The sequence below is a fragment of the Pristiophorus japonicus genome, chromosome 13, assembly GCF_044704955.1.
Source record: "Pristiophorus japonicus isolate sPriJap1 chromosome 13, sPriJap1.hap1, whole genome shotgun sequence".
In the NCBI taxonomy this organism is placed as follows: domain Eukaryota; kingdom Metazoa; phylum Chordata; class Chondrichthyes; family Pristiophoridae; genus Pristiophorus; species Pristiophorus japonicus.
In genome coordinates, this window is record NC_091989.1 from 29508409 (window position 1) to 29534005 (window position 25597).

General features: G+C 46.0%; 1 protein-coding gene across 1 annotated transcript in view; it reads right to left on the reverse strand.

Annotated features, from left to right (window-relative positions):
* Positions 1–207: 207 nt before the first annotated feature.
* LOC139277970 (neurofilament heavy polypeptide-like) overlaps positions 208–25597 on the reverse strand; it is a 94270-nt gene continuing 68880 nt past the window's right edge. The window contains exons 13-15 of the mRNA XM_070896610.1: positions 13752–13886; positions 1656–1718; positions 208–238 (exon numbers count right to left, since the gene is read on the reverse strand). Of these exons, the coding sequence (XP_070752711.1) occupies positions 1704–1718; positions 13752–13886 (150 nt within the window). The 3' untranslated portion in view covers positions 208–238; positions 1656–1703. The remainder of the gene's footprint in view (positions 239–1655; positions 1719–13751; positions 13887–25597) is intronic.

Genomic DNA, 25597 nt, shown 5'->3' on the forward strand with positions numbered 1-25597 from the left:
AAGATAGAGAGAGGTAATGAGAGGGGGAGGTAGCTAGGGGGGTAGTGAGAGGGGGGACAGAAGGGGAAGGGAGAGGAGTAGTGTAAGGGAGCGAGGGGGGAGGGAAAGAGAGTGCAAGGGAGTAAGCATATCGCTAGTTTTGGTTGTTGAGTAGTTAGGGGTGAGGCTGGGACACGGATGAATGACCAGCTGTAGCAATAACCATCAGCGCTAATGGAATCCACTCTCCAGATCGACTCTGCACAGGAAAGAAAGCAACAAAAGGTCACACATAAATTCCAGCTGAAACACTAACTGTGCTCTGTGCTGCCTGCCTCTCCCTCCATCCCTCCCTCTTTCTTCCCCTATCTCCCTCCATCCCTCCCTCTTTCTTCCCTTTCTCCCTCCTTACCCCCCAGATCAGCGCCCTGCCTCACACAGTCCTTCAGTCTCAATACAGCGCAGATTAGTTTGCAGGATTCTTTAATGTGTAAGTACTTATTGTTTATTTCATCTGACGTCCCCAATCAATTCTGTTCCTTCTCCAATGTCAGGACCACCCTAAAACAACACCCTACCTTCCCCCCATCCTCTCTCTCTCTCCCCTCCCCTCCCCAAGGACCCAATTCCAACCTTCGGCACATATCTGGAGGAGGGGGAATGTGCAAACAGTAGCAATTTAACATCCCCTCACCCCATCTCTGTCAGGGTAAACTCATTTCCCCGGTCACCCGGCACCAGGGTAAACTTCCCCCCTCTCTCCTTCTCCCCCTGCTGCCGGGGTATACTCCCACCTCTCCCATCACCCCCACCCACACCCACACTCTCTTTCCGATCAGCTGGACAGCGAGGATCTCTGCAGAATCCTGAATAAACAGTTGTTTCTTTCCCATTCTCCCAGCCTATGGGGCAGAGGCGGAGATCAGGAACCACTAGATGAAATCAGCGCGATGAAGGTGTCGCTGGATTACCTGCTCCCCTCCAGTCCAGAGTTTAATTGAATAGGCAGAGAAGAGACACCAGCAATGGTCTGAGAGGTTTATTTTGTGAAGTTATAAATCAGATAGTGAGACAGCGATACACTCTAATCTCAAACAGCTGTGACAACATGATACACACAGCATGATTATTAAATGACAGCAATTAAAGAGGCTGAGTGAGTGAATGGGGGCCTGGGCAGAACACAAGGTTCCTGGTTTGATCCTTCATGTGTACTGAGTTTGGTGACCCCAGCGACAGCAACAGGGTTAGAGAGAGGGGAACTCAGCCAGGGTTCCTGTTCCTGATCACTGCCCAGTGACCCCTGGGTTAGAGAGAGGGGAAATCAGCCAGGGTTCCTGATCCTAAACTTTAAGTATCTTGCTCCATTGAGTCCCGGCTATGGTTAAACTGCATCCAACTGAACAATGTGCACGAGATATGAACAGATTTCTCCTCGTCAGCCGCAATCTGTACCGCGCTTAACTCCATAATCTGTACCCGGCTCAACTCCAATTGCACTTCGCTGAACCCCCAAACTATACCCCACTCAGTCCCAAATTTTGAACCCAGCCCTGCCACTGTGATCCACTCGCCTCAAACCCTGCATCCCGCAGAGCGCCAAAATAGAATCCAATGGGCCTCAAACTCTCTAATAGACTCTTTTTAAACACTCATAATATATAGAATATCGTTACCTGCTCAATGCCGGGAGGTCTCAGCCCACCAGCACCACAGCACAGCCATCAGTACAACCAATCCTATCACAGGCAAGGAGAGGACAGGGGGGTCAGGAAGAGTGGCATTCTGAGACAGGCAGAACGAGAGACAGAGACACAGGCAGAACGAGAGACAGAGACAGCAACACAAGCGCACATACACACAAAGACAGATACACACACACACACACACAAAGACAGATGCACATATGCACACACAGGCACACAAATACATGCACGCACATGAGAGAAAAACAGAAACACAGAAAAACACACAGTCATACAGACAGAGAAGGGAAAGATGGGAAGGAACAGAGAGAAGCAGACAGGGAAAGAGAGGGGTAGAGAGAACACCAATACATGCAGAGTGGATGAAAAGTCGATGTGATATGGGAAGATTAAAGCATGCAGGAATTGATGAATAGAGACAGACAAATGGAAAGAACGGAAATAGAAGGATGGAAAAAGAGTAACAGAGAGCAGAAAATGAGCCAGTTGGAGATATTTATCAATGTGGTGTGAGGAGCCGAGGGAAACATAAGGTAAAAATAGGCCAAATCAGATAAAAGGAAGGAAGAACAGAGATTGCAAATGTAACAGTAAAGGAGAGGATGTGAAAGAAGGAGGTACAGAAAGTGAGAAGGGAGAAGGATGACAATGAGCAAAGAGATAAAATAGAGCAAGAGCAAGAGACAATCGGGGAAAAGGAAAGAACAGGAAAAGAGCATTGTTAACGCTTCGAATATTGAGGCATGCTGAGATTTCACAGACATTTCATTCCATCAAAGACAAGCAGACATGTTTCAATAAAGAAAACAAGTTTAAACAGCAACATTTTTCAACATTAAAATCACAGGTTAGAATTTTAAACAGACAAAATCATAGATCAGTATAGATAAAGCAGGCCATCCAGCCCATCCCACCATGGTAACCTACAATCCTTCCCATCACAGCTTCAAACTGCCCCTGGAATTACTCCAGAATATTGGCCCCTCCCCACAATTCATTCTGTGTGAAGAAATGGTTCCAGACACATTAGTCCTGAATTTGCCTTTCCTCAGTTAGTCCCTATCCCCTTATTCCAGTCATGATTTCCTGCAGACTCGGGATTAACCTTTTCTATTACACCCACTCAGTCCTATACCCTCTCTAAAGGCCTCATTCCCCACAGTCCCTTTTACCCTCTAAGGCCCCTCATTTCCCACTCAGTCCCTTTTACCCTCAATAAGGGCCCCACTCAGTCCCTCATACCCTCTATAAAAGGACCCCTCTCAGTCCCTTATACCCATCTATAGGGGCCCTTCACAGTCCCTTATACCCATCTATAAGGGCCCCCCCTCATTTTCTTATACTCTCGATAATGGCCCCTCTCATTCCTCATTCAGTCTGGATCTGGCAACTGGGTCTGAATGAGGTTGTGGACTAAAACACTGAAAGATGCAATGAGTCTTCTAAATAAGATCATGAGCAAGAAAGAGGCCTAGAAGGCAACTGATAGCAAGGTCCCGAAGTGCTAGAGATTAGCAAAAAGGAACTGAGCATTAATTGGTGTTTTGACATCTGGTAATCATAGCCTCATACACATTCCTGTCCAATAAAATGACACCTTGTAAAGGGTCTATGGGATAGAATTGACCATCTGGACTGATCACTAATGGCCGTGTCCCTTGAGTAGGACTAATGTAGTAGAAATAAATCAGAATAAAACTTGTAAAGTGTGCCACGGCTGTTGGTTAATGGCTCAAATCTCTGAACCCAGTGAGTACAGTACATCGAGAGATAATGTACGTGCAAGGTTCATTAAGCTAGGATGAGATGAAAGAAGACAACCACAGATGGGGACTCCGCACAGACATCCCATTGTTGTTTTGTATCCCAAAGGAAGGTGGGACCACCCAACAGCGCAGGGTCCAACCTATATGGCAGTTGCAGTATAATGTGGATAAATGTGAGGTTATCCACTTTGGTGGCAAAAACACGAAGGCAGAATATTATCTGAATGGCGGCAGATTAGGAAAACGGGAGGTGCAACGAGACCTGGTACATCAGTCATTGAAAGTTGGCATATAGGTACAGCAGGCGGTGAAGGCGGCAAATGGCATGTTGGCCTTCATAGCTAGGGGATTTGAATATAGGAGCAGGGAGGTCTTACTGCAGTTGTACAGGGCCTTGGTGAGGCCTCACCTGGAATATTGTGTTCAGTTTTGGTCTCCTAATCTGAGGAAGGACGTTCTTGCTATTGAGAGTGCAGCAAAGGTTCACCAGACTGATTCCTGGTATGGCAGGACTGACATATGATGAGAGACTGGATCGACTGGACCTGTATTCACTGGAGTTTAGAAGGATGAGAGGGGATCTCATAGAAACATATAAAATTCTGACGGGACTGGACAGGTTAGATGCAAGAAGAATGTTCCCGATGTTGGGGAAGTCCAGAACCAGGGGACATAGTCTAAGGATAAGGGGTAAGTCATTTAGGACCGAGATGAGGAGAAACTTCTTCACTCAGAGAGTTGTTAACCTGTGGAATTCTCTACCGCAGAGAGTTGTTGATGCCAGTTCATTGGATATATTCAAGAGTGAGTTAGATATGGCCTTTATGGTTAAAGGGATCAAGGGGTATGGAGAGAAAGCAGGAAAGGGGTACTGAGGTGAATGATCAGCCATGATCTTATTGAATGGTGGTGCAGGCTCGAAGGGCTGAATGGCCTACTCCTGCACCTATTTTCTATGTTTCTATGTTACTGAGGAAGGACATGTGTCTTGTTCATACTATCGCAAAATAGTTGAATGTTGGAAACATGAATATAAACTGTAAACATAACCTTGCTAAACCGTCACTGACTATCACTGTACTGTCATACTGAAATCAAGAGATCTTACAACACAGATATTGTGATAGTTAAAATTATGGTACCGCTTACAATTATTTAGACTCTGCCCATTAATACTTTCTGACTGAACACCTACTGTAATCATGTCAATCACACAGCCACCTCTGTGCTCTCAGACCGCCTGTCTGTCATCAAGTCAATCACAACCTCTTCCAACTGAACATCATGAACACCAAAGCCATTGTTTTCAGCCCCCACCACACAATCCGCTCTCTTCCTAATGACTTCATCCTCTAGACATCCAGACACCTAGAAACCTAGACATCCTGTTTAACCAGAATTAAGCTTCAACCCCTGTATCCTTCCAACGCCAGACTGCTTATTTTCACCTACACAACATATTCAATTTTAACTCCTTGTCCTTCATGGCCTTGCCAAGCCCACTTGTGTAGGTCCTGTGGACCACATTCCCCGCGGCACCATTCGGTCCTCCACTTCTGACTTTGTGCATTGCACCCCCCCACCCCCCGCCCACATTGACCATCAGTCACCTTGGTCCTATGCTCTGGAACTCCACCATTAAGCCCAAAGCCTTCTCCCCTTTGCACCTTTAAAAGCTGCCCCTAAACCCAAGCTTTCACTCCTGTCTCTGTAATGTCTCCTTCCGTGACCTTTATCTATTCCTGTATTTTTCTCTCCCTACACTCCCCACCCATTAATTGGTCTCTACATTAAAGACGCTATATGAATACAAGTTCTTTTTAGAGTCAATCATAGAATCTTACAGCACAGAAGGCAGCCATTCTGCTCATCATGCCTGTGCCAGCTCTTTGAACGAGCTATCGAATTAGTTCCATTCCCCTTTTCAATTATTTATCTCATCTGCTTTTGAAAGTTACGATTGAATCTGCTACCAACACCTTTTCAGGCAGTGTATTCCAGATCATAATAACTCACTATGTAAAAGAATAAACCTCATTTCCCCCCCTAGATTTGTCGTCAATTATCTAAAATCTGTCCCCTCTGGTTACTGACCCTTAATGCTTAACCATGCGACCATAAGTTGTGTTATTATAGATGTTGCATATCAGTATCATAGAATCATGGAATGGTAACAGCACAAAAGGTGCGCATTTGGCTTGTTCCGGCCCTCTGCAAGAGCATTTCAGCTAGTCCCACTTCCCAGTCGCCCTGCAAATGTTTTTACTTCAGGTACTTATCATCCAATTCCCTTTTGAAAGCCATGATTGAGTCTGCCTCCACCGCCCTTTCAGGCAGTGCATTCCAGATCCAGAAAGGGAAGTTTCTCGCTATCTACTCTGTCCAGACCCCTCATGATTTTGACCACCTCTTTCAAATCTCCTCTCAACTTTCTCTGCTCTAAAGAGAACAACCCTAGCCTCTCCAGCCTATCCATGTTATTGAAATCCCTCATCCCTGGAACTATTCTTGTAAATATTTTCTGCACCCTCTCTAAGGCCTTCACATCCTTCCTAAAGTGCGGTACCCAGAATTTGTCACAATACTCCAGTTGAGAGCGAACCAGTGTTTTATAAAGGTTCATCATAATTTCCTTGCTTTTGTACTCTATTTATGAAGTCCAGAATCCTGTATGCTTTTTTAAACCCTTTCTCAACCTGCCCTGCCTTCAATGATTTGTGAATATATACCCCTAGGTCTCTGTTCATGCACCCCCTTTAGAATTGTACTCTTTAGTTTATATTCCCTCTCCTTGTTCTTCCTACCAAAATGTAACACTTCACACTTTTCTGCATTAAATTTCATTTGCCACGTGTCTGCCCATTCCACCTTTGTCATCTTGAAGTCTATCACTATCTTTGTCATTGTTCATTATACTTCCAAGTTTTGTGTCATCTGCAAATTTTGAAATTGTGCCCTGTACACCAAAGGCTAAGTCATTAATATACATCAAGAAAAATAGTGGTCGTAATACTGAGCCCTGGGGAACACCACTGTATACCTTCCTCCAGTCCGAAAAACAACCGTTCACCTCTCTATTTTGTATCCATGCTGCCACTGTCCCTTTTATTCCATGGGCTTCAACTTTGCTGGCTATGTGACACTTTATCAAATGCCTTTTGGAAGTCCACATAGACCACATCAACTGCATTGGGACAGAACATACGAACATAAGAGTGCACCAGCAATTAGAGTCAGAGTTAGAGACAAAAAGGCAAAATTAAAGACTCTTTATCTGAATGCATTTGTAACCAGATAGATGAGTTGACGATACAAATAGAAATAAACGGGTAAGATCGGATAGCCATTACAGAGACATGGTTGCAAAGTGACCAAGGTTGGGAACTGAATATTCAGGGGTATTTGACATTTTGGAAGGATATGCAGAAAGGAAAAGGAGGTGGGGTAGCTCTGTTAATAAAGGATGAGATCAGTTCAGTAGCGAGAAATGACATTGGCTCAGAAGATCAAGATGTAGAATCAGTTTGGGTGGCGATAAGAAATAATAAGAGAAAGAAGTCACTGGTTGGAGTAGTCTATAGGCCCCGTAACAGTAGCTTCAGTGTAGGGCAGAGTATAAATCAATAAATAATGGGGGCTTGTAAAAAAGGCACTGCAATAATCATGGGCAATTTTAATCTTCATATAGATTGGACAAATCAAATTGGCAAAGGTAGCCTTGAGAACGAGTTCATAGTGTATTCGGGATGGTTTCTTAGAATAATATGTGTGGAACCAACCAAGGAGCGGGCTATTTTAGATCTGGTAATGTGTAATGAGACAGGAGTAATTAATGATCTCATAGTAAAGGATCCTCTAGGGAAGAATGATCATCGCATGTTAGAATTTCAAATTCAGTTTGAGGGTGAGAAACTTGGGTCTCAAACTAGTGTCCTAAACTATTGGACTGGGACAATAGACTAAAGGATAAGACGGTAGATAAGCAGTGACAAACATTTAAGGAGATATTTCATAACTCTCAGCAAATATATATTCCCGTGAGAAAGAAAGACTCTACGAGAAGGGTGAACCATCGCTAACTAAGGAAGTTAAGGATTTGTCAAATTGAAAGAAAAGGCATACAATGTTAAGATTAGTGGTAGGCCAGAGGATTGGGAATTTTTTTTAGAAACCAGCAAAGGATGACAAAAAAAAATAGAGGGAGAAGACAGATAAGAACTTCTACAGGCATATAAAAAGGAAGAGAGCAGTTAAAGTTGGTCCCTTAGAGGATGAGACTGGGGAATTAATAATGGAATACAGGGAATGGGCAGAGACTTTGAACAAATATTTTGTATCGGTCTTCATGGTAGAAGACACTAAAAGCATCCCAATAATAATAGATAATCAAGGCGCTATAGGAAGGGAGGAACCTAAAATAATCACTATCACTGGAGGGCAAAGTACTAGGCAAACTAATGGGACTAACAACAACAACAACGTTTATTTATATAGTGGATGCATTGGTTGTAACTACCAAAATTCTCTCGATTCTGGAGAGGTCCCAGCGGATTGGAAAACTGCAAATGTAGCGCTCCTATTCAAGAAAGGAGGGAGACAGAAAGCAGGAAACTATAGACCAGTTAGCCTAACATGTCATTGGGAAATGCTGGAATCCATTATTAAGAAAGTAGTAGTAGGACATTTAGAAAATCACAATACAATCAGGCAGTCAACATGGTTTTATGAAAGGAAAATCGTGTTTGACAAATTTACTAGAGTTCTTTGAGGATGTAATGAGTAGGGTGGATAAAGGGGAACCAGTAGATGTAGTGTATTTGGATTTCCAGAAGGCATTTGATAAGGTGCTGCATAAAAGGATATTGCACAAGATAAGAGCTCACAGGGTTGGGGGTAATATATTCGCATGGATAGAGGATTGGCTAACTAACAGAAAACAGAGAGTCGGGATAAATGGGTCATTTTCAGGTTGGCAAACTGTAACTAGTGGGGTGCCACAGAGATCAGTGCTGTGACTTCAACTATTTACAATCTATATAATGACTTTGATGAAGGGACCGAGTGTACTGTAGCCAAATTTGCTGATGCTACAAAGATAGGTGGGAAAGCAAATTGTGAGGAGGACACAAAGAATCTGCAAAGGGATATAGACAGGTTAAGTGAGTGGGAAAAAATTTTGCAGATAGAGTATAATGTGGGAAAATGTGAGGTATCCACTTTGGTAGCAAGAATAAAAAAGCAAATTATTATTTAAATGGAAACTACAAAATGCTGCAGTACAGAGGAATCTGGGGGTCCTCGTACATGAAACACAAAATGTTAGCATGCAGATACAGCAAGTAATTAGGAAGGCAAATGGAATGTTGGCCATTATTGTAAGGGGGTGGAGTATAAAGTAGGGAAGTCTTGCTACAACTGTACAGGGCTTAGATGAGATCACACCTGGAGTATTGCATGCAATTTTGGTCTCCTTATTTAAGGAGCGATATACTTGAATTGGAGGCAGTTCAGTGAAGGTTCACGAGGTTGATTCCTGAGATGAAGGGGTTGTCTTATGAAGAAAGGTTGAGCAGATTGGGTCTATACTCATTTAGAAGAATGAGAAGTGATCTTATGGAAACATAAGATTCTGAGAGGGCTTGACAGGGAAGATGCAGAGATGACGTTTCCCCTCGTGGGGGAATCTAGAACTAGAGGGCATAGTTTCAGAATAAGGAGTCGCCCATTTAAAACAGAGATGCGGAGGAATTTCTTCTCTCAGAGGGTCGTGAATCTTTGGAATTCTCTACCCCTGGGAGCTGTGGAGGCTGGGTCATTGAATATATTTAAGGTGGAGATAGACATATTTTTGAACTACAGGGAAATCAAGGGTTATGGGGAGCAGGCAGGAAAGTGGAGTTGAGGCCAAGATCAGACCAGTCATGATCTTATTGAATGGCGGAGCAGGCTCAAGGGGCTAAATGGCCTGCTCCTGCTTCTATTTCTTATGTTCTTATTGCCCTCATCAACTCTCTCTGTTACCTCATGAAAAAACTCAATCAACTTAATTAAACATGATTTGCCTTTAACAAATCCATGTTGGCTTTCTTTAATTAATCCACACTTGTCCAAGTGACTGTTAATTTTGTCCTAGATTATAGTTTTTAAAAGCTTCCCCATTACCGAGGTTAAACTGACTGGCCTGTAGTTGCTGGATATATACTTGCACTCCTTTTTGAACAAAGGTGTAACATTTGCAATTCTCCAGTCCTCTGGCCTCAGCCCCATATTCAAGGAGGATTGGAAGATTATGGCCAGTACTTCCGCAATTTCTATCTTTACTTCCCTCAGCATCCTAGGATGCATCCCATCCGGTCCTGGTGACTTATCTACTTTAAGTAAGCCAGCCTTTCTAGTACCTCCTAATCATTAATTTTTAACCCATCCAGTATCTCAACTACCTCCTCTTTCACTATGACTTTGGCAGCATCTTCTTCCTTGGTGAAGACAGATGCAAAGTACTCAGTTAGTAGCCATGCCCTCTGCCTCCATGCGTAGGTCTTCTTTTTGGTCCCTAATTGGCCTCACCCCTTCTCTTACGACCGGTTTACTATTTATATGCCTATAGAAGACTTTTGGATTCCCTATTATGTTAGCAGATCTCATCTGTGATGGTGTTGGTAATAAGCAGTTGATGACATCTCTCTCAGTGTTGTACTGTGTTCTGATAGGGTTGGCCTGGGTTATGTGGGACGGTTCAAAGGTGAGCTCACTCAGCCACCTTAAAAACCAGAGACCTTAATGGCAGATTCAATCTTCTTGTGTAGGTGTTAGAAAGACAGGAAATATTTGCATGATACTTTGTCTAACAGCGATTACCTACTGGGATTTGGGAGATACACATTTTATGTGATTTAACATTTGTCCATCTTACTTCACCTATCCATGAACTTTCTAACCTTCTAACAGCTGCCGTACTAATGTTGCATCGATCTTTCCTGCCTGCAGTTAGATGGATCCAGGTCACGCAGTTGCCAAGACAACAACTTGTATTTATATAGCGCCTTTAACGTGGTGAAACGTCCCAAGGCGCTACAAAGGAGTATTACGAGATAAAAATTTGACACTAAGCCGCATAAGTAGAAATTAGCTCAGGTGAGCAAAAGCTTGGTCAAAGAGCTAGGTTTTAAGGAGCATCCTGAAAGAGGAAAGAGAGGTAGAGAGGTGGAGAGGTTTAGGCAGGGAGTTCCAGAGCTTGGAGCCTAAGCTATAGAAGGCACGGCCACCAAATGTTGAGCAATTATTACCAGGGATGCTCAAGAGGGCAGAATTAGGAGTGCAGACATTTTGGGGGGTTGTGGGGCTGGAGGAGATTATAGAGATAGGGAGAGGCAAGGCCATGGTGGGATTTGAAAATAAAGATGAGAATTTTGAAATCGAGGCATTGCTTAACCGGCAGCTAATGTAGATCAGTGAGCACAGGGGTAATAGGTGAGCAAGAGTTGGTGCGAGTTAGGACATGGGCAGCTGAGTTTTGAATGACCAAGTTTACTTAGTGTAGAATGTGGGAGGCCAGCCAGGAGTGCGTTGGAATAGTCAAGTCGAGAGGTAACAAAGGCGTGGATGAAGGCTTCAGCAACGGATGAGCTGAGGCAGGGGGCCAAATATTTATTCAAAGGCCCACAGTTTATCATCGGTGTATTTAGCTAACAATGACCAGCGAGAAAGAGGCTGGTAGCATGTACCCAGATCCTGCCTTAAGCTGAAGATCTGGTGTCTGGGTCAGAGCAGGGTTCTGATCATCTGTTGGGAGACAGTCGTCCAGCGCTAGATGGAACTTTCTACTGACCTAGCATCGCATGACAGACAGAAAGCTGCCACGAGGTTACAGGCATAATGGGAAAAGTCTTGGGCACTCTTCCTCTTTGAAAGTTTAACAAAGTTAAAGTTAGAGCCTCACGTTGTCCCTCGAATACTCCAGTAATGTCGATTAATCCTCCTCAGTGTTGATGCAGAAATGTTTGAAAGAACTGAGCTGGTAGAATAAAGTCCCAAGTGCTTGAAATTGGACATCAATCATTCTCCCACAGAGAGAAGCTGTCCTGCAGGCCACACGTACACAAGTGAAAACGCAGTAATATGGAGAGCAGGGTACTGCTGTGAGCTGGTTTATTAATAAGACAGATTTGTTGCGCTACCTTTGCTACCAGACCCCTGTGATAATGATATTGTCACTAAAGCATGGCGGAAAAGCACTATTGGCATGAATACATGACCTCATTTCTCTTATCTGGAAGGAGGAGAGCGTGCCAGGAGATCTCAGATGCCATAATCGTGACCATTTCAAAAAAGGGGACAAGTCCAACTGTGGTAACTACAGAGAAATCTCCCTGCTGTCGGCCACAAGGAAAGTCATTGCAAGAATTCTCCTCAATCATCTTCACCCAGTGGCTGAAGAGCTCCTCCCAGAGTCGCAATGCGGATTCCATCCACTAAGGGGTACAACAGAAATGATCTTCACCGTGCGATAACTACAAAAGAAATGCAGGGAACCGCACCAACATGCCCTTCTTTGACCTCACAAAGGCCTTTGACACTGTCAATCGTGAGGGATTATCGAGCGTCCTCCTCCATTTCGGCTGCCCTCAAAAGTTTGTCACCATCCTCCATCTGCTCCACGATGAAATGCAAGCCATGATCCTGACCAATGGATCCACCACAGACCAAATCCACGTCCGGACCGGGATCAAGCAAGGCTGCGTCATCGCACCAACGCTCTTCTCGATCTTCTTTGCTGCAATGCTTCATCTCACTCTTAGCAAGCTCCTCACTGGAGTGGAGCTAAATTACAGAACAAATGGGAATCTGTTCAACCTCCGCCGCCTCCAGGCCAGATCCAAGGTCGTCCCATCCTCTGTCGTTGAATTACAGTACACAGACGACGCTTGCGTCTGCGCACACTCAGAGGCCGAACGCCAAGCCATCGTCAATGAGAGCATGGGCCTTATGCTAAACATCCATAAGACAAAGGTCTTACTGCCCCCCGATCATCAAAATCCAAGGCGGGCCTTGGACAATGTGGACCATTTTCCATACCTCTAGAGCCTACTGTCGGTAAGAGCAGACATTGACGACGAGTTCCAACATCGCCTCCAGTGTGCCAGCGCAGCCTTTGGTTGCCTTAGGAAGAGAGCGTTTGAAGACCAGGACCTCAAATCTGGCACCAAGCTTATGGTCTACAGGGCAGTAGTGATAACCACCCTCCTATATGGCTCAGAGGTGTGGACTATATACAGCAGACACCTCAAGATGCTGGAGAAGTACTACCAACGCTGCCTCTGCAAGATCCTACAAATTTACTGGGAGGATAGACGCACCAACGTCAGTGTTCTCGCTCAGGCCATCCCCAGCATCGAAGCATTAACCACGCCGACACAAGGCTCCCAAAGCAAGCGCTTTACTCGGAGCTTTGACACGGCAAGCGAGCCTCAAGTGCGCAGTGGAAGCGCTTCAAGAACACCCTCAAAGCCTCCTTGATAAAATGAAACATTCCCACTGACACCTGGGAATCCCTGGCCCACGACCGCCCAAAGTGGAGGAAGAGCATCCGGGAGGGCGCTGAGCACCTCGAGTCCGATCGCCGAGTGCAAGCAGAAACCAAATGTAGACAGTGGAAGGAGCGTGCGGTAACCCAGGCTCCCCACCCACCCTGTCCTTCAATCACTGTCTGCCCCACCTGTCAGAGACTGTAGGTCCCGCATTGAACTGTTCAGTCACCTGAGAACTCACTTTTAGAATGGAAGCAAATTATCTGCGACTCCGAGGGAGTGCTTATGATGATGATGGGTCAAACTTTGGTCCAACTCCAGCCCCAGACAAGGTGCTGGAGGACATTACTCTGAACATCGAGAAATGGAAGAGCTAGCCGTGTAATTCCTTAAAGCAGCGGATGATCCACCACAGGTCAGACAAAGGTTACATCTAGTCCCATGGTGATTAGCAAGGCACTGCTCTTTGCCAATCGGTGTCACGAGTTTACTAAGGAAATAACAGAAAGTTTATTCATTGGCCTATTGCATGTTGGATGGTGCAAACTCCCCTCGATGCCCTCGTTCCTTACACCTCGTGTGAATCAGGCCTCTTCCATCTGCCTCACATTTCTGCTAACTATAGGTAAATAGGGTGTGGCCATTTTACCAGGAGCTGGCTGTGAGGGTGACGAGGATGGGTAGGTTAACTATAGTTGGTGTTGCATGAGGTTTCTGTACTGTACCTTTCTACCCCCACCTTTGGCCTCTTTCTTTATCTCTCACCAACTTACCTGATGAGGCGCCCCTTTCAGTTTGTGGATTTCCTCCTTGTACTGCCTGAGCTGCAACTCCAGCTGGCTGCGCTCCTGCTGGCTGCTTCTGTATCTCTCCTCTAGTGCTCTCAGCTCAGTGATCAATCCTTCACACTGGGCACACAACACAAAGAGTCTCCTGTTACTGATGGACAGCTTGTCGACATGGCGTTAGGCTTGTTGTGTGTGTAGCACTGGGTCCTATGTAGGACAATAGAGAAACCCATCCTTAAACAACACATTAGGGTAGGGTCTCCAAATCCCACGATGTTTGAGTGGGAATGGTGTGCAGCGGATTGAGTGTCGCCACACCAGACCTCGGGGCTTTGCCCTAACCTCAAATGGACGATGAGCTCCGGCCTCCGGCTGGGAGCTCATTCAGGAGAGTGGAAGTGAAATATCCAGTGCAGCTGCAGCTGTGGCTGCTATTGAAAGGGAAGGGGGTGGTAACTGAAAGCAAAAAAAGCAGAACCAGTCAGTGTTTTATCGTGAAGTAATGGTGTATCGACAGACAGGAACCCCGCCACACAGACAGACCGACAGGAATCCCGCCACACAGACAGACAGACAGGAACCCCACCACACAGACAGACAGACAGGAACCCCGCCACACAGACAGACAGGAACCCCGTCACAAAGACAGACAGACAGGAACTCCACCACAGACAGAAAGAGACAGGAACCCCACCACACAGACAGACAGGAACCCTGCCACAGACACAGACAGACAGGAACCCCGCCACAGACAGACAGGAACTCCACCACAGACAGACAGAGACAGGAACCCCACCACACAGACAGACAGACAGGAACCCCGCCACACAGACAGACAGACAGGAACCCCGTCACAAAGACAGACAGACAGGAACTCCACCACAGACAGAAAGAGACAGGAACCCCACCACACAGACAGACAGACAGGAACCCCGTCACAAAGACAGACAGACAGGAACTCCACCACAGACAGACAGAGACAGGAACCCCGCCACACAGACAGACAGACAGGAACCCCGCCACACAGACAGACAGACAGGAACCCCGTCACAAAGACAGACAGACAGGAACTCCACCACAGACAGAAAGAGACAGGAACCCCACCACACAGACAGACAGGAACCCTGCCACAGACACAGACAGACAGGAACCCCGCCACAGACAGACAGGAACTCCACCACAGACAGACAGAGACAGGAACCCCACCACAGACAGACAGACAGGAACCCCGCCACACAGACAGACAGGAACCCCGCCACACAGACAGACAGACAGGAACTCCACCACACAGACAGACAGGAACTCCACCACACAGACAGACAGACAGGAACCCCACCACAGACAAACAGACAGGAACCCCACCGCAGACAGACAGACAGAAACCCCGCCACACAGACAGGAACTCCACCACACAGACCCATTCCTCACACAGACCCAGTCCTTGTACAGACTCTGAACACAGACCCATTCCTTTACAGACCCAGTACACAGACCCAGTACAGAGACCCATTCCTTGTACAGACTCTGTACACAGACCCATTCCTTTACAGACCCAGTACACAGACCCAGTACAGAGACCCATTCCTTGTACAGACTCAGTACACAGACCCAGTCCTGGTACAGATCCAGTACACAGACAAAAGCAATATACTGCGGATGCTGGAATCTGGAATAAAAACAAAAAATGCTGGAAATCTCAGCAGGTCAGGCAGCATCTGTGGAGCGGAAGCAGAGTTAACGTTTCGGGTCGATGACCCTTCATCAGAACTGGAGTGTGTTCGAAAAGAACTGATTCTTAACAAACACTGAAAGGGGGAGGGGAAGAAAGAACAACTTCTCCTTTAACTCCACTCACTTCCAACAAATTAAACGTGTTGCTATGGGAACCCGTATGGGTCTTAGCTATGCCTGCCTGTTTGTGAGATATGTGGAACATTCTTTGTTCCAGTCCTACTCAGGTCCCCTCCCTCACCTCTTTTTCCGGTACATTGATGACTGTATCGGTGGAGTTTCCTGCTCTCGCCCTGAACTTGAAAATTTCATTCACTTTGCATCCAATTTCCACCCTTTCCTCACCGTCACATGGTCCATCTCCGACTCTTCCCTTCCTCAACTTTTCCATCTCCATCTCTGGGGATAGGCTTTCGACCAGTATCCACTATAAGCCCACTGACTCCCACAGCTGCCTGGACTACACTTCCTCTCACCCCGCATCCTATAAGGGCTCCATTCCATTCTCCCAGTTTCTCCGTCTCCGTCGCATCTTTGCCACCTGGCCAGATGACGCCATCTTTCACACGAGTGCCTCTGACATGTCTTCCTTTTTCCTCAACAGAGGAATTCCCCTCCGCCGTGGTTAACATGGCTCTCGACTGTGTCTGTTTTATTTCCCGCACCTCTGCTCTCATCCCTTCCCCTCCCTTTCAGAACCATGATAGGGTCCCCCTTGTCCTTGCCTTTCACCCCACCAGTCTCCACTTTCGACGGATCATCCACCGCCATTTCCGCCACCTCCAGCATGATACCACCACCAATCACATCTTCCCCTCCCCTCTCAGCATTCCGAAGGGACCGCTCCCTCCGTGACACCCTGGTCCATTCTGCAGTCACTCCCAGCACCCCCTCCCCTTCCCACGGCACCTTCCCGTGCAAGCACAGAAAATGCAACACCTGCCCTTTTACCTCCTCCCTTCCCACCATCCAGGGCCCCAAACACTCCTTCCAAGTGAAACAGTGATTTACTTGTACTTCTTTCAATTTAGTATACTGTATTCGCTGCTCACGATGTGGTCTCCTCTACATTGGGGAGACCAGCGTAGATTGGGTGACCGCTTTGCGGAGCACCTCCATTCAGTCCACAAGAGTGACTCTGAGCTTCCGGTCGCCTGTCACTTTAATTCTCCGCTCCATTCCCACTTTGACCTCTCTGTCTTCAGTCTCCTACACTGTTCCAACAAAGCTCAATGCAAGCTCGAGGAACAGCACCTCATCTTTCGTTAAGGCACTTTACAGCCTTCTGGACTCAACATAGAGTTCAAAAATTTCAGAGCGTAACCGCTGCCAATCTTTCGCTCCCTTTTCCTGCCCCCCTCAAAGCATGTTTCCTTCTTTCTTTTTTTCTCCTCATCTCCAATGACAGTTGGTCATAATCCCACCATTCACATCCTATCTTGATTAATGTTTTTCTAACTCCTGGCATTACCATTTGAATTTGGGCCATCATCTCTTTTGTGTCTCTAATCTCTCCTGTCTTCCATCCTATCACAGACCTTCCCTTTTGTTCTTTCTTCCCCTCCCCCTTTCAGTGCTTAAGAATATCTTCTTTCCGAACTCTCCAGTTCTGACAAAGGGTCATCGACCCGAAACGTCAACTCTGCTTCCTCTCCACGTAAGCTGCCTGACCCGCTGAGATTTCCAGCATTTTCTGTTTTTATCCCAGTACACAGACCCTGTACACAGACCCATTCCTCATACATACCCTGTACAGAAACCCACTCCTCTCAGACCTGCTGCACAGCCCCCTTACACAGACCCGCTGCACAGCCCCCTTACACAGACCCACTGCACAGCCCCCTTACACAGACCCACTCCTCTCACACCACCCCCCCCCTTACACACCCTCTCACACCCCTGTATACAGCCCCTGAACACAGCAGCAACAAGCATTTATACAGTGCCTTTAACAAGGAAGCATTTCCAATGTGCTTCACAGAGGAGCAAGAAAAAATGAACGTCAATTCAAAGAATAAAGGAAGGAAAAAACAAGCCTGAAGGCTCTGTGTCTCAATGCGAGGAGCATTTGTAATAAGGTGGATGAATTAACTGCGCAGATAGCTGTTAACGGATACGATGTAATTGGGATTACGGAGACATGGCTCCAGGGTGACCAAGGCTGGGAACATAACGTCCAGGGGTATTCAATATTCAGGAAGGATAGGCAGAAAGGAAAAGGAGGTGGAGTAGCGTTACTGGTTAAAAGAGATTAACGCAATAGTAAGGAAGGATATTAGCTTGGATGATATCGAATCTGTATGGATAGAGCTGCGGTACACCAAAGGGCAGAAAATGCAAGTGGGAATTGTGTACAGACCAAACAGTAGCAGTGAGATTGGGAACAGCATCAAACAAGAAATTAGGGATGCATGCAATAAAGGTACAGCAGTTATCATGGGTGACTTTAATCTACATATAGATTGGGCTAACCAAACTGGTAGCAATACAGTGGAGGAGGATTTCCTGGAGTGTATAAGGGATGGTTTTCTAGACCAATATATCAAGGAACCAACTAGAGAGCTGGCCATTCTAGACTGGGTGTTGTGTTGTGTAATGAGAGAGGATTAATTAGCAATCTTGTTGTGCGAGGCCCCTTGGGGAAGAGTGATCATAATATGGTAGAATTCTTCATTAAGATGGAGAGTGACAGTTAATTCAGAGACTAGGGTCCTGAACTTAAAGAAAGGTAACTTCGATGGTTTAAGGCATGAATTGGCTAGGATAGATTGGCGAATGATACTTGAAGGGTTGATGGTGGCTAGGCAATGGCAAACATTTAAAGATCACATGGATGAACTTCAACAATTGTACATCCCAAAATAAAATGGGAAAGGTGGCTCAACCGCGGCTAACAAGGGAAATTAGGGATAGTGTTAAATCCAAGGATGAGGCATATAAATTGGCCAGAAAAAGCAGCAAACCTGAGGACTGGGAGAAATTTAGAATTCAGCAAAGGAGGACAAAGGGTTTAATTAGGAGGGGGAAAATAGAAAAGAGAGCTTGCAGGGAACATAAAAACTGATTGCAAAAGCTTCTATAGATGTGTGAAGAGAAAACGATTAGTGAAGACAAATGTAGGTCCCTTGCAGTCAGAATCAGGTGAATTTATAATGGGGAACAAAGAAATGGCAGACCAATTGAACAAATACTTTGGTTCTGTCTTCACTAAGGAAGACACAAATAACCTTCCGGAAATACTAGGGGACTGAGGGTCTAGCGAGAAGGAGGAACTGAAGGAAATCCTTATTAGTCAGGAAATTGTGTTAGGGAAATTGATGGGATTGAAGGCCGATAAATCCCCAGGGCCTGATAGTCTGCATTCCAGAGTAATTAAGGAAGAGGCCCTAGAAATAGTGGATGCATTGGTGGTCATTTTCCAACATTCTATAGACTCTGGATCAGTTCCTATGGATTGGAGGGTAGCTAATGTAACCCCACTTTTTAAAAAAAGGAGGGAGAGAGAAAACAGGAAATTATAGACCGGTCAGCCTGACATTGGTAGTGGGGAAAATGTTGGAATCTATTATTAAAAAGATGTAATAGCGCATTTGGAAAGCAGTGACAGGATCGGTCCAAGTCAGCATAGATTTATGAAAGGGAAATCATGTTTGACAAATCTTCTAGAATCTTTAGAGGATGTAACTGGTAGAGTGGACAAGGGAGAACCAGTGGATGTGGTGTATTTGGGCTTTCAAAAGGCTTTTGACAAGGTCCCACACAAGAGATTGGTGTGTAAAATTAAAGCACATGGTATTGGGGGTAATGTATTGATGTGGTTAGAAAACTGGTTGGCAGACAGGAAGCAAAGATTAGGAATAAAGAGTAGGCCCTTTTCAGAATGGCAGGCAATGACTACTGGGGTACTGCAAGGTTCAGTACTGGGCCCCCAGCTATTTACAATATACATTAATGATTTGGACGAAGGAATTGAATGTAATATCTCCAAGTTTGCAGATGACACTAAGCTGGGTGGCGGTGTGAGCTGTGAGGAGGATGCTAAGAGGCTGCAGGGTGACTTGGACAGGTTAGCTGAGTGGACAAATGCATGGCAGATGCAGTATAATGCAGATAAATGCGAGGTTATCCATTTTGATGGCAAAAACAGGGAGGCAGAATATTATCCGAATGGTGACAGATTAGGAAAAGGGGAGGTGCAACAAGACCTGAGTGTCATGGTTCATCAGTCATTGAAAGGTGGCTTGCAGGTACAGCAGGCGGTGAAGAAGGCAAATGGCATGTTGGCCTTCATAGCGAGAGGAATTGAGTATAGGCGGTCTTACTGCAGTTGTACAGGACTTTAGTGAGGCCATACCTTGAATATTGTGTGCAGTTTTGATCTCCCAATCTGAGGACGGACATTCTTGCTATTGAGGGAGTGCAGCGAAGGTTCACCAGACTGATTCCCGGGATGGCAGGATTGACATAAGAAAGACTGGATCGACTAGGCTTATATTCACTGGAATTTAGACGAATGAGAGGGGATCTCATAGAAACATATAAAATTCTGACGGGATTGGACAGGTTAGATGCAGGAAGAATGTTCTCGATGTTGGGGAAGCCCAGAACCAGGGGTCACAGTCTAAGGATAAGGGGTGAGCCATTTAGGACCGAGATGAGGAGAAACTTCTTCACTCAGAGAGTTGTGAACCTGTGGAATTCTCTACCACAGAAAGTTGTTGGGGGCCAGTTCGTTAGATATATTCAAAAGGGAGTTAGGTGTGGCCCTTATGGCTAAATGGATCAAGGGGTATGGAGAGAAAGCAGGAATGGGTTACTGAAGTTGCATGATCAGCCATGATCATATTGAATGGTGGTGCAGGCTCGAAGGGCCGAATGGCCTACTCCTGCACCTATTTTCTATGTTTCTATGTTTGATTAGGAGAAGGAACCAAAAGCTTTATAACGGGGATCATATAGGAGGAGATGGAGATAGCTAGGCAAAGGGCTTAGGGAAGCAGTTCCAGAGTGTGACAGACCATCTGAGGAACAGAGAGTTTGGGCACAGGGTTGTAGGACTGGAGGACGTTAGAGAGTGAAGCTCGAGTCCATGGAGAGAGTTAAACACAGGATGAGAATTTTAAACTGCTAACAGAAGTAATGGGTAAGCGGGCCTTGGTGTGGGATAGGATACTGGAGCAGAGTGTGAATTAAGTCAAGTTTACAGAAGGTAGACTATGGGAGAGCATTGGAAGAGTTGTGCCTGAAGATGACAAGGGCAAAGATGAGGGTTTCAGAAGCAGATGGGCGGAGGTGGTCGATGGAGGCAGAGGCAGAGGCAGGGCGATTGATGGCTTTGGCCTTCCCGATGTTGGCTGGAAGAAATTGCAGCTAGTGGGAGGCCAGAGGATTGGGACATTTTTAAAAGCCAGCAAAGAATGACTAAAAAAATGAGAGAGAGGGAAGATAAAAAGTAAACTAGCACAAAATATAAAAACAGATAGCAAGAGTTTCTACAAGTACATAAAAAGGAAAAGAGTGGCGAAAGTAAATGTTAGTCCCCTGGAGGATGAGACTGGGGAATTCATAATGGAGAACAGAGAAATGGCAGAGACTTTGAACGAATATTTTGTATTGGTCTTCACGGCAGAAGATACTAAAAACATCTCAATAGTGGATAATCAAGGGGCTATAGGGAGGGAGGAACTTAATACAATTACTATTACTAATGAAGTGGTACTTGGTAAAATAATGGGACTAAAGGTGGACAAGTCCCCTGGACCTGATGGCTTACATCCTAGGGTCCTAAAACAAGTGGCTGCAGAGAGAGAGAGAGAGAGAGAGAGAGAGAGAGAGAGAGAGAGAGAGAGAGAGAGAGAGAGAGAGTGGATGCATTGGTTGTAATCTACCAAAATTCCCTGGATTCTAGGACAGTGTCAGCGGATTGGAAAACCGCAAATGTAACACCCCTATTTAAAAAAGGAGGCAGACAAAAAGCAGGAAACTATAGACCAGTTAGCCTAACATCTGTCGTTGGGAAAATGCTGGAGTCCATTATTAAGGAAGCAGTAGTGGGACATTTGGAAAAGCATAATTCAATCAAGCAGAGTCAGCATGGTTTTATGAAAAGGAAATCATGTTTGACAAATTTGCTGAAGTTCTTTGAGGATGTAATGAGCAGGGTGGATAAGGAGGAACCAATGGATGTGGTGTATTTGGATTTCCAGAAGGCATTCGATAAGGTGACACATAAAAGGTTACTGCACAAGATAAAAGGTCACAGGGTTGGGGGGTAATATATTAGCATGGATAGAGAATTGGCTAACTAACAGAAAACAGAGAGTCGGGATAAATGGGTCATTTTCCAGTTGGCAAACAGTAACTAGTGGGGTGCCGCAGGGATCGGTGCTGGGTTCTCAACTATTTACAATCTATATTGGATGAAGGGACCGAGTGTAACGTAGCCAAGTTTGCTGATGATACAAAGATGGGTGGGAAAGCAAATTGTAAGGACACAAATAATCTGAAAATGGATATAGACAGGCTAAGTGAATGGGCAAAAATTTGGCAGATGGAGTATAATGTGGGAAAATGTGAGGTTATCCACTTTGGCAGAAATAATAGAAAAGCAAATTATAATTTAAATGGAGAAAAATTGCAAAGTGCTGCAGTACAGAGGGACCTGGAGGTCCTTGTGCATGAAATACAAAAAGTTAGTATGCAGGTACAGCAAGTAATCAGGAAGGCAAATGGATGTTGGCCTTTATTGCAAGGGAGCTAGAGTATAAAAGCAGGGATGTCCTGCTATAACTGTACAGGCTATTGGTAAGGCCACATCTGGAGTACTGCGCACAGTTTTGGTCTCCGTATTTAAGGAAGGATATACTTGCATTGGAGGCTATTCAGAGAAGTTTCACTGGGTTGATTCCGGAGATGACTTATGATGATAGGTTGAGTAGATTGGGCCTATACACAGAAGAATGAGAGGTGATCTTATTGAAACATAGAAGATAATGAGGGGGCTCGACAAGGTGGATGCAGAGAGGATATTTCCACTCATAGGGGAAACAACAATTAGGGGATATAGTCATAGAATAAGGGGCTGCCCATTTAAAACTGAGATGAGGAGAAATTTCTTCTGAGGGTTGTAAATCTGTGGAATTCTCTGCCCCAGAGAGCTGTGGAGGCTGGGTCATTGAATATATTTAAGGCAGAGATAGACAGATTTTTGAGCGATAAGGGGATAAAGGGTTATGGGGACGAGCAGGGAAGTGGAGCTGAGTCCATGATCAGATCAGTCATGATCTTATTGAATGGCGAAGCAGGCTTGAGGGGCCAAATGGCCTACACCTGCTCCTATTTCTCATGTTTCTTATACAAGACTGGATGTCGGAGAAGCAGTCTGACAACATGGAGGCAGTGGAGTGGTGAAGACATAGAGCTGCGTGTCATCAGCATACATGTGGAAACTGAACCCACGTCTTCAGATGTAAATGAAGAAATGGAAGGGAGGGAGGGAAATAGAGATAGTTGAATGGATGGTCTCAGTCATTGTGACAAAGAAATCCATGAACTCCTCGCACTTTTTATTAAAGTGAGAACTGGGGGGGGGTGGGGCGGGGGCATGGACAGGGGTTTAAGGAGATAATAGGTAATCGAGAAAAGGAACCAAGGTTATCATTGGCCTTCGATGATCTGAGCGATGTGGGCAGTTTTGGCAATGTTCAATGTGGTCCAGCTAGATCTGGTGATGGATGACTAAACCAGTTGTGCACTAACTATGCTCAAGTTTGCAGACATGGAAGCTGGGGTTGGGCTGGACCCAAGGATGCGGCTGGAGGCAGACTTATCGACCATCAAAATCGCAGCAGTAGAAAAGCAATGTGAGATAGCGTAATCAAGGGGTGGCCATGAATAGGATCATATATGGAGGGAGGACATGAAGGCAGTGAACTCCAAGCAGAGAGGGCAAGGTGAGCTGAGATGGAGATTGCAAACACTGAAGATGAGTCACTCAAAGCAAGTGAGGGGAGAAAGAATGAATGATATTTTGGTGAAATGTTCAACTGAGGGTGGCGGGCGGATTTTAAAGGCGAAGTATCCGGTGGAACAAAGTGAGATGTTGAAAGAAGGAGGAGGTGCTAGAAGAGTAGGGGGAGAAACTAAGGTGTTGTCATGTATTCAACCAGCATTGTAATCCATGTATAAACTGACCTAAGTTGTACACCGTGAGAACAATGACCACTAGGTGGGAGACACTCCTAACCTGGACCTTCAAGTATAAAAGGGGAAGCTCCACCCACCTTCATCACTTGAGTGCTAAGGAATAAAGGACAGGTCACAGACTGACCTTCTCTCAAGCATGGGCCTCGTGTGCATTTATACTGTATAGTAAGGATGTATCAATGGCGACAAGAAACTGGGATTTAAACCATGCGAGCATGGCCACTAGCAGAATAGACGAGAGGTACTGTGTTAAGGAATGGTTGGGACAGAGATTCAACATTGTTAAAGCAGCACACAGTTCTCCAGGCAGACAAGGGCAGTCGGGCATGCCCCAACATGTAGTCGAACCCAGAGGGGGAGTTCGACAGAGACAATGGCAAGCTGAACAGCGATTCACGCCATTGCAAGGGACAATGCGGCCAGTAATGGGGCCATCAACACCTGTTAATGGTGCACTCAAGGACAATAACAGGGGCAGTCAGGGACGATCGACTGGCAAGGGACCTTTTGTTTCAAACCGCAACTCATGCTGGAGGCGTGGAGGCACACACTCAGCCGGAGTTTGCAGAGATGAGCAAAATACCTGCAGAAATTGCAGAAATGGACACTGGGGGAAATCGCTGGAAGCTGAAGTTCAGCAAGTTCATGTGGAGCACGTATACAGTTCATACACCAGGACGCCACCGATAATGATGAAAGTGCTCCTCAATGGCATCCCAGTATCAATGGAGTTGGACACGGGTGCCAGCCAATCCCTGATGGGTATCAAACAATTTGAAATGTTGTGGGCATCCAAGGCCAGGAGGCCAAAATTATCGCCGATTGACGCACAGCTACGGACTTACACAAAGCAGATCATTCCAGTGCTAGGCAGCGCCACGGTAGTCGTGACCCACAAAGATTCGGAGAACAGGTTGCGACTCTGGATTGTCCCAGGGGATGGTCCCGCACTACTGGGGAGGAGTTGGCTTGCTGTCATGAACTGGAAATGGAGCAATGTCAATGCAATTTCCTCTGTGGAGCGAGTATCATGCTCACAGATCCTGGACATTATTTCAACCCGGCATTGGCATTTTCATGGGGGCCAAGGTAGTGATTCACATAAACCCGGACGCCAGGCCAATCCACCACAAGGCCAGAGCGGTGCCGTACGTGATGCGGGAAAAGATAGAAGGCGAATTGGACCACCTGCTGAGGGAAGGCATCATCTCGCCAGTCGAATTCAGTGACTGGGCGAGCCCAATTGTGCCGGTGCTCAAGGCGGATGGGTCGGTCAGGATGTGTGGCGATTACAAGGCCACCATCAATCGGGAGTCACTCCAAGACCAGTACCCGCTACCGAGAGCGGAGGACCTCTTTGCGACGCTACTTTTTTCAAAATTGGACCTGACCTCAGCTTACATGACCCAGGAGCTGGCGAGTGAGTCGAAGAAGCTGACCACCATCACGACACATAAGGGGTTGTTTGAGTACAACAGATGTCCGTTCGGGATTCGCTCAGTCGCCGCGATCTTCCAACGAAATATGGAAAGCCTCAAGTCGATTCCAGGGACGGTGGTTTTTCAGGACGACATCTTCATTACAGGTTACGATACTGAAGAACACCTCCACAACCTGGAGGAGGTGCTACGCAGACTGGACCGGGTAGGTCTGCGACTGAAAAAGGCGAAGTGCGTCTTCCTAGCTCCAGAGGTAGAATTCCTGGGGATGAGGGTAGCAGCAGACGGGATCAGCCCTACTGCGTCCAAGACTGAAGCGATCCAGAGAGCACCCGGACCCCGTAACATGACGGAGCTGCGTTCGTTCCTGGGGCTCCTGAACTATTTTGGTAACTTTCTTCCCAAATTGAGCACGCTGCTAGAGCCGCTACATGTGCTCCTACGCAAAGGTCACGA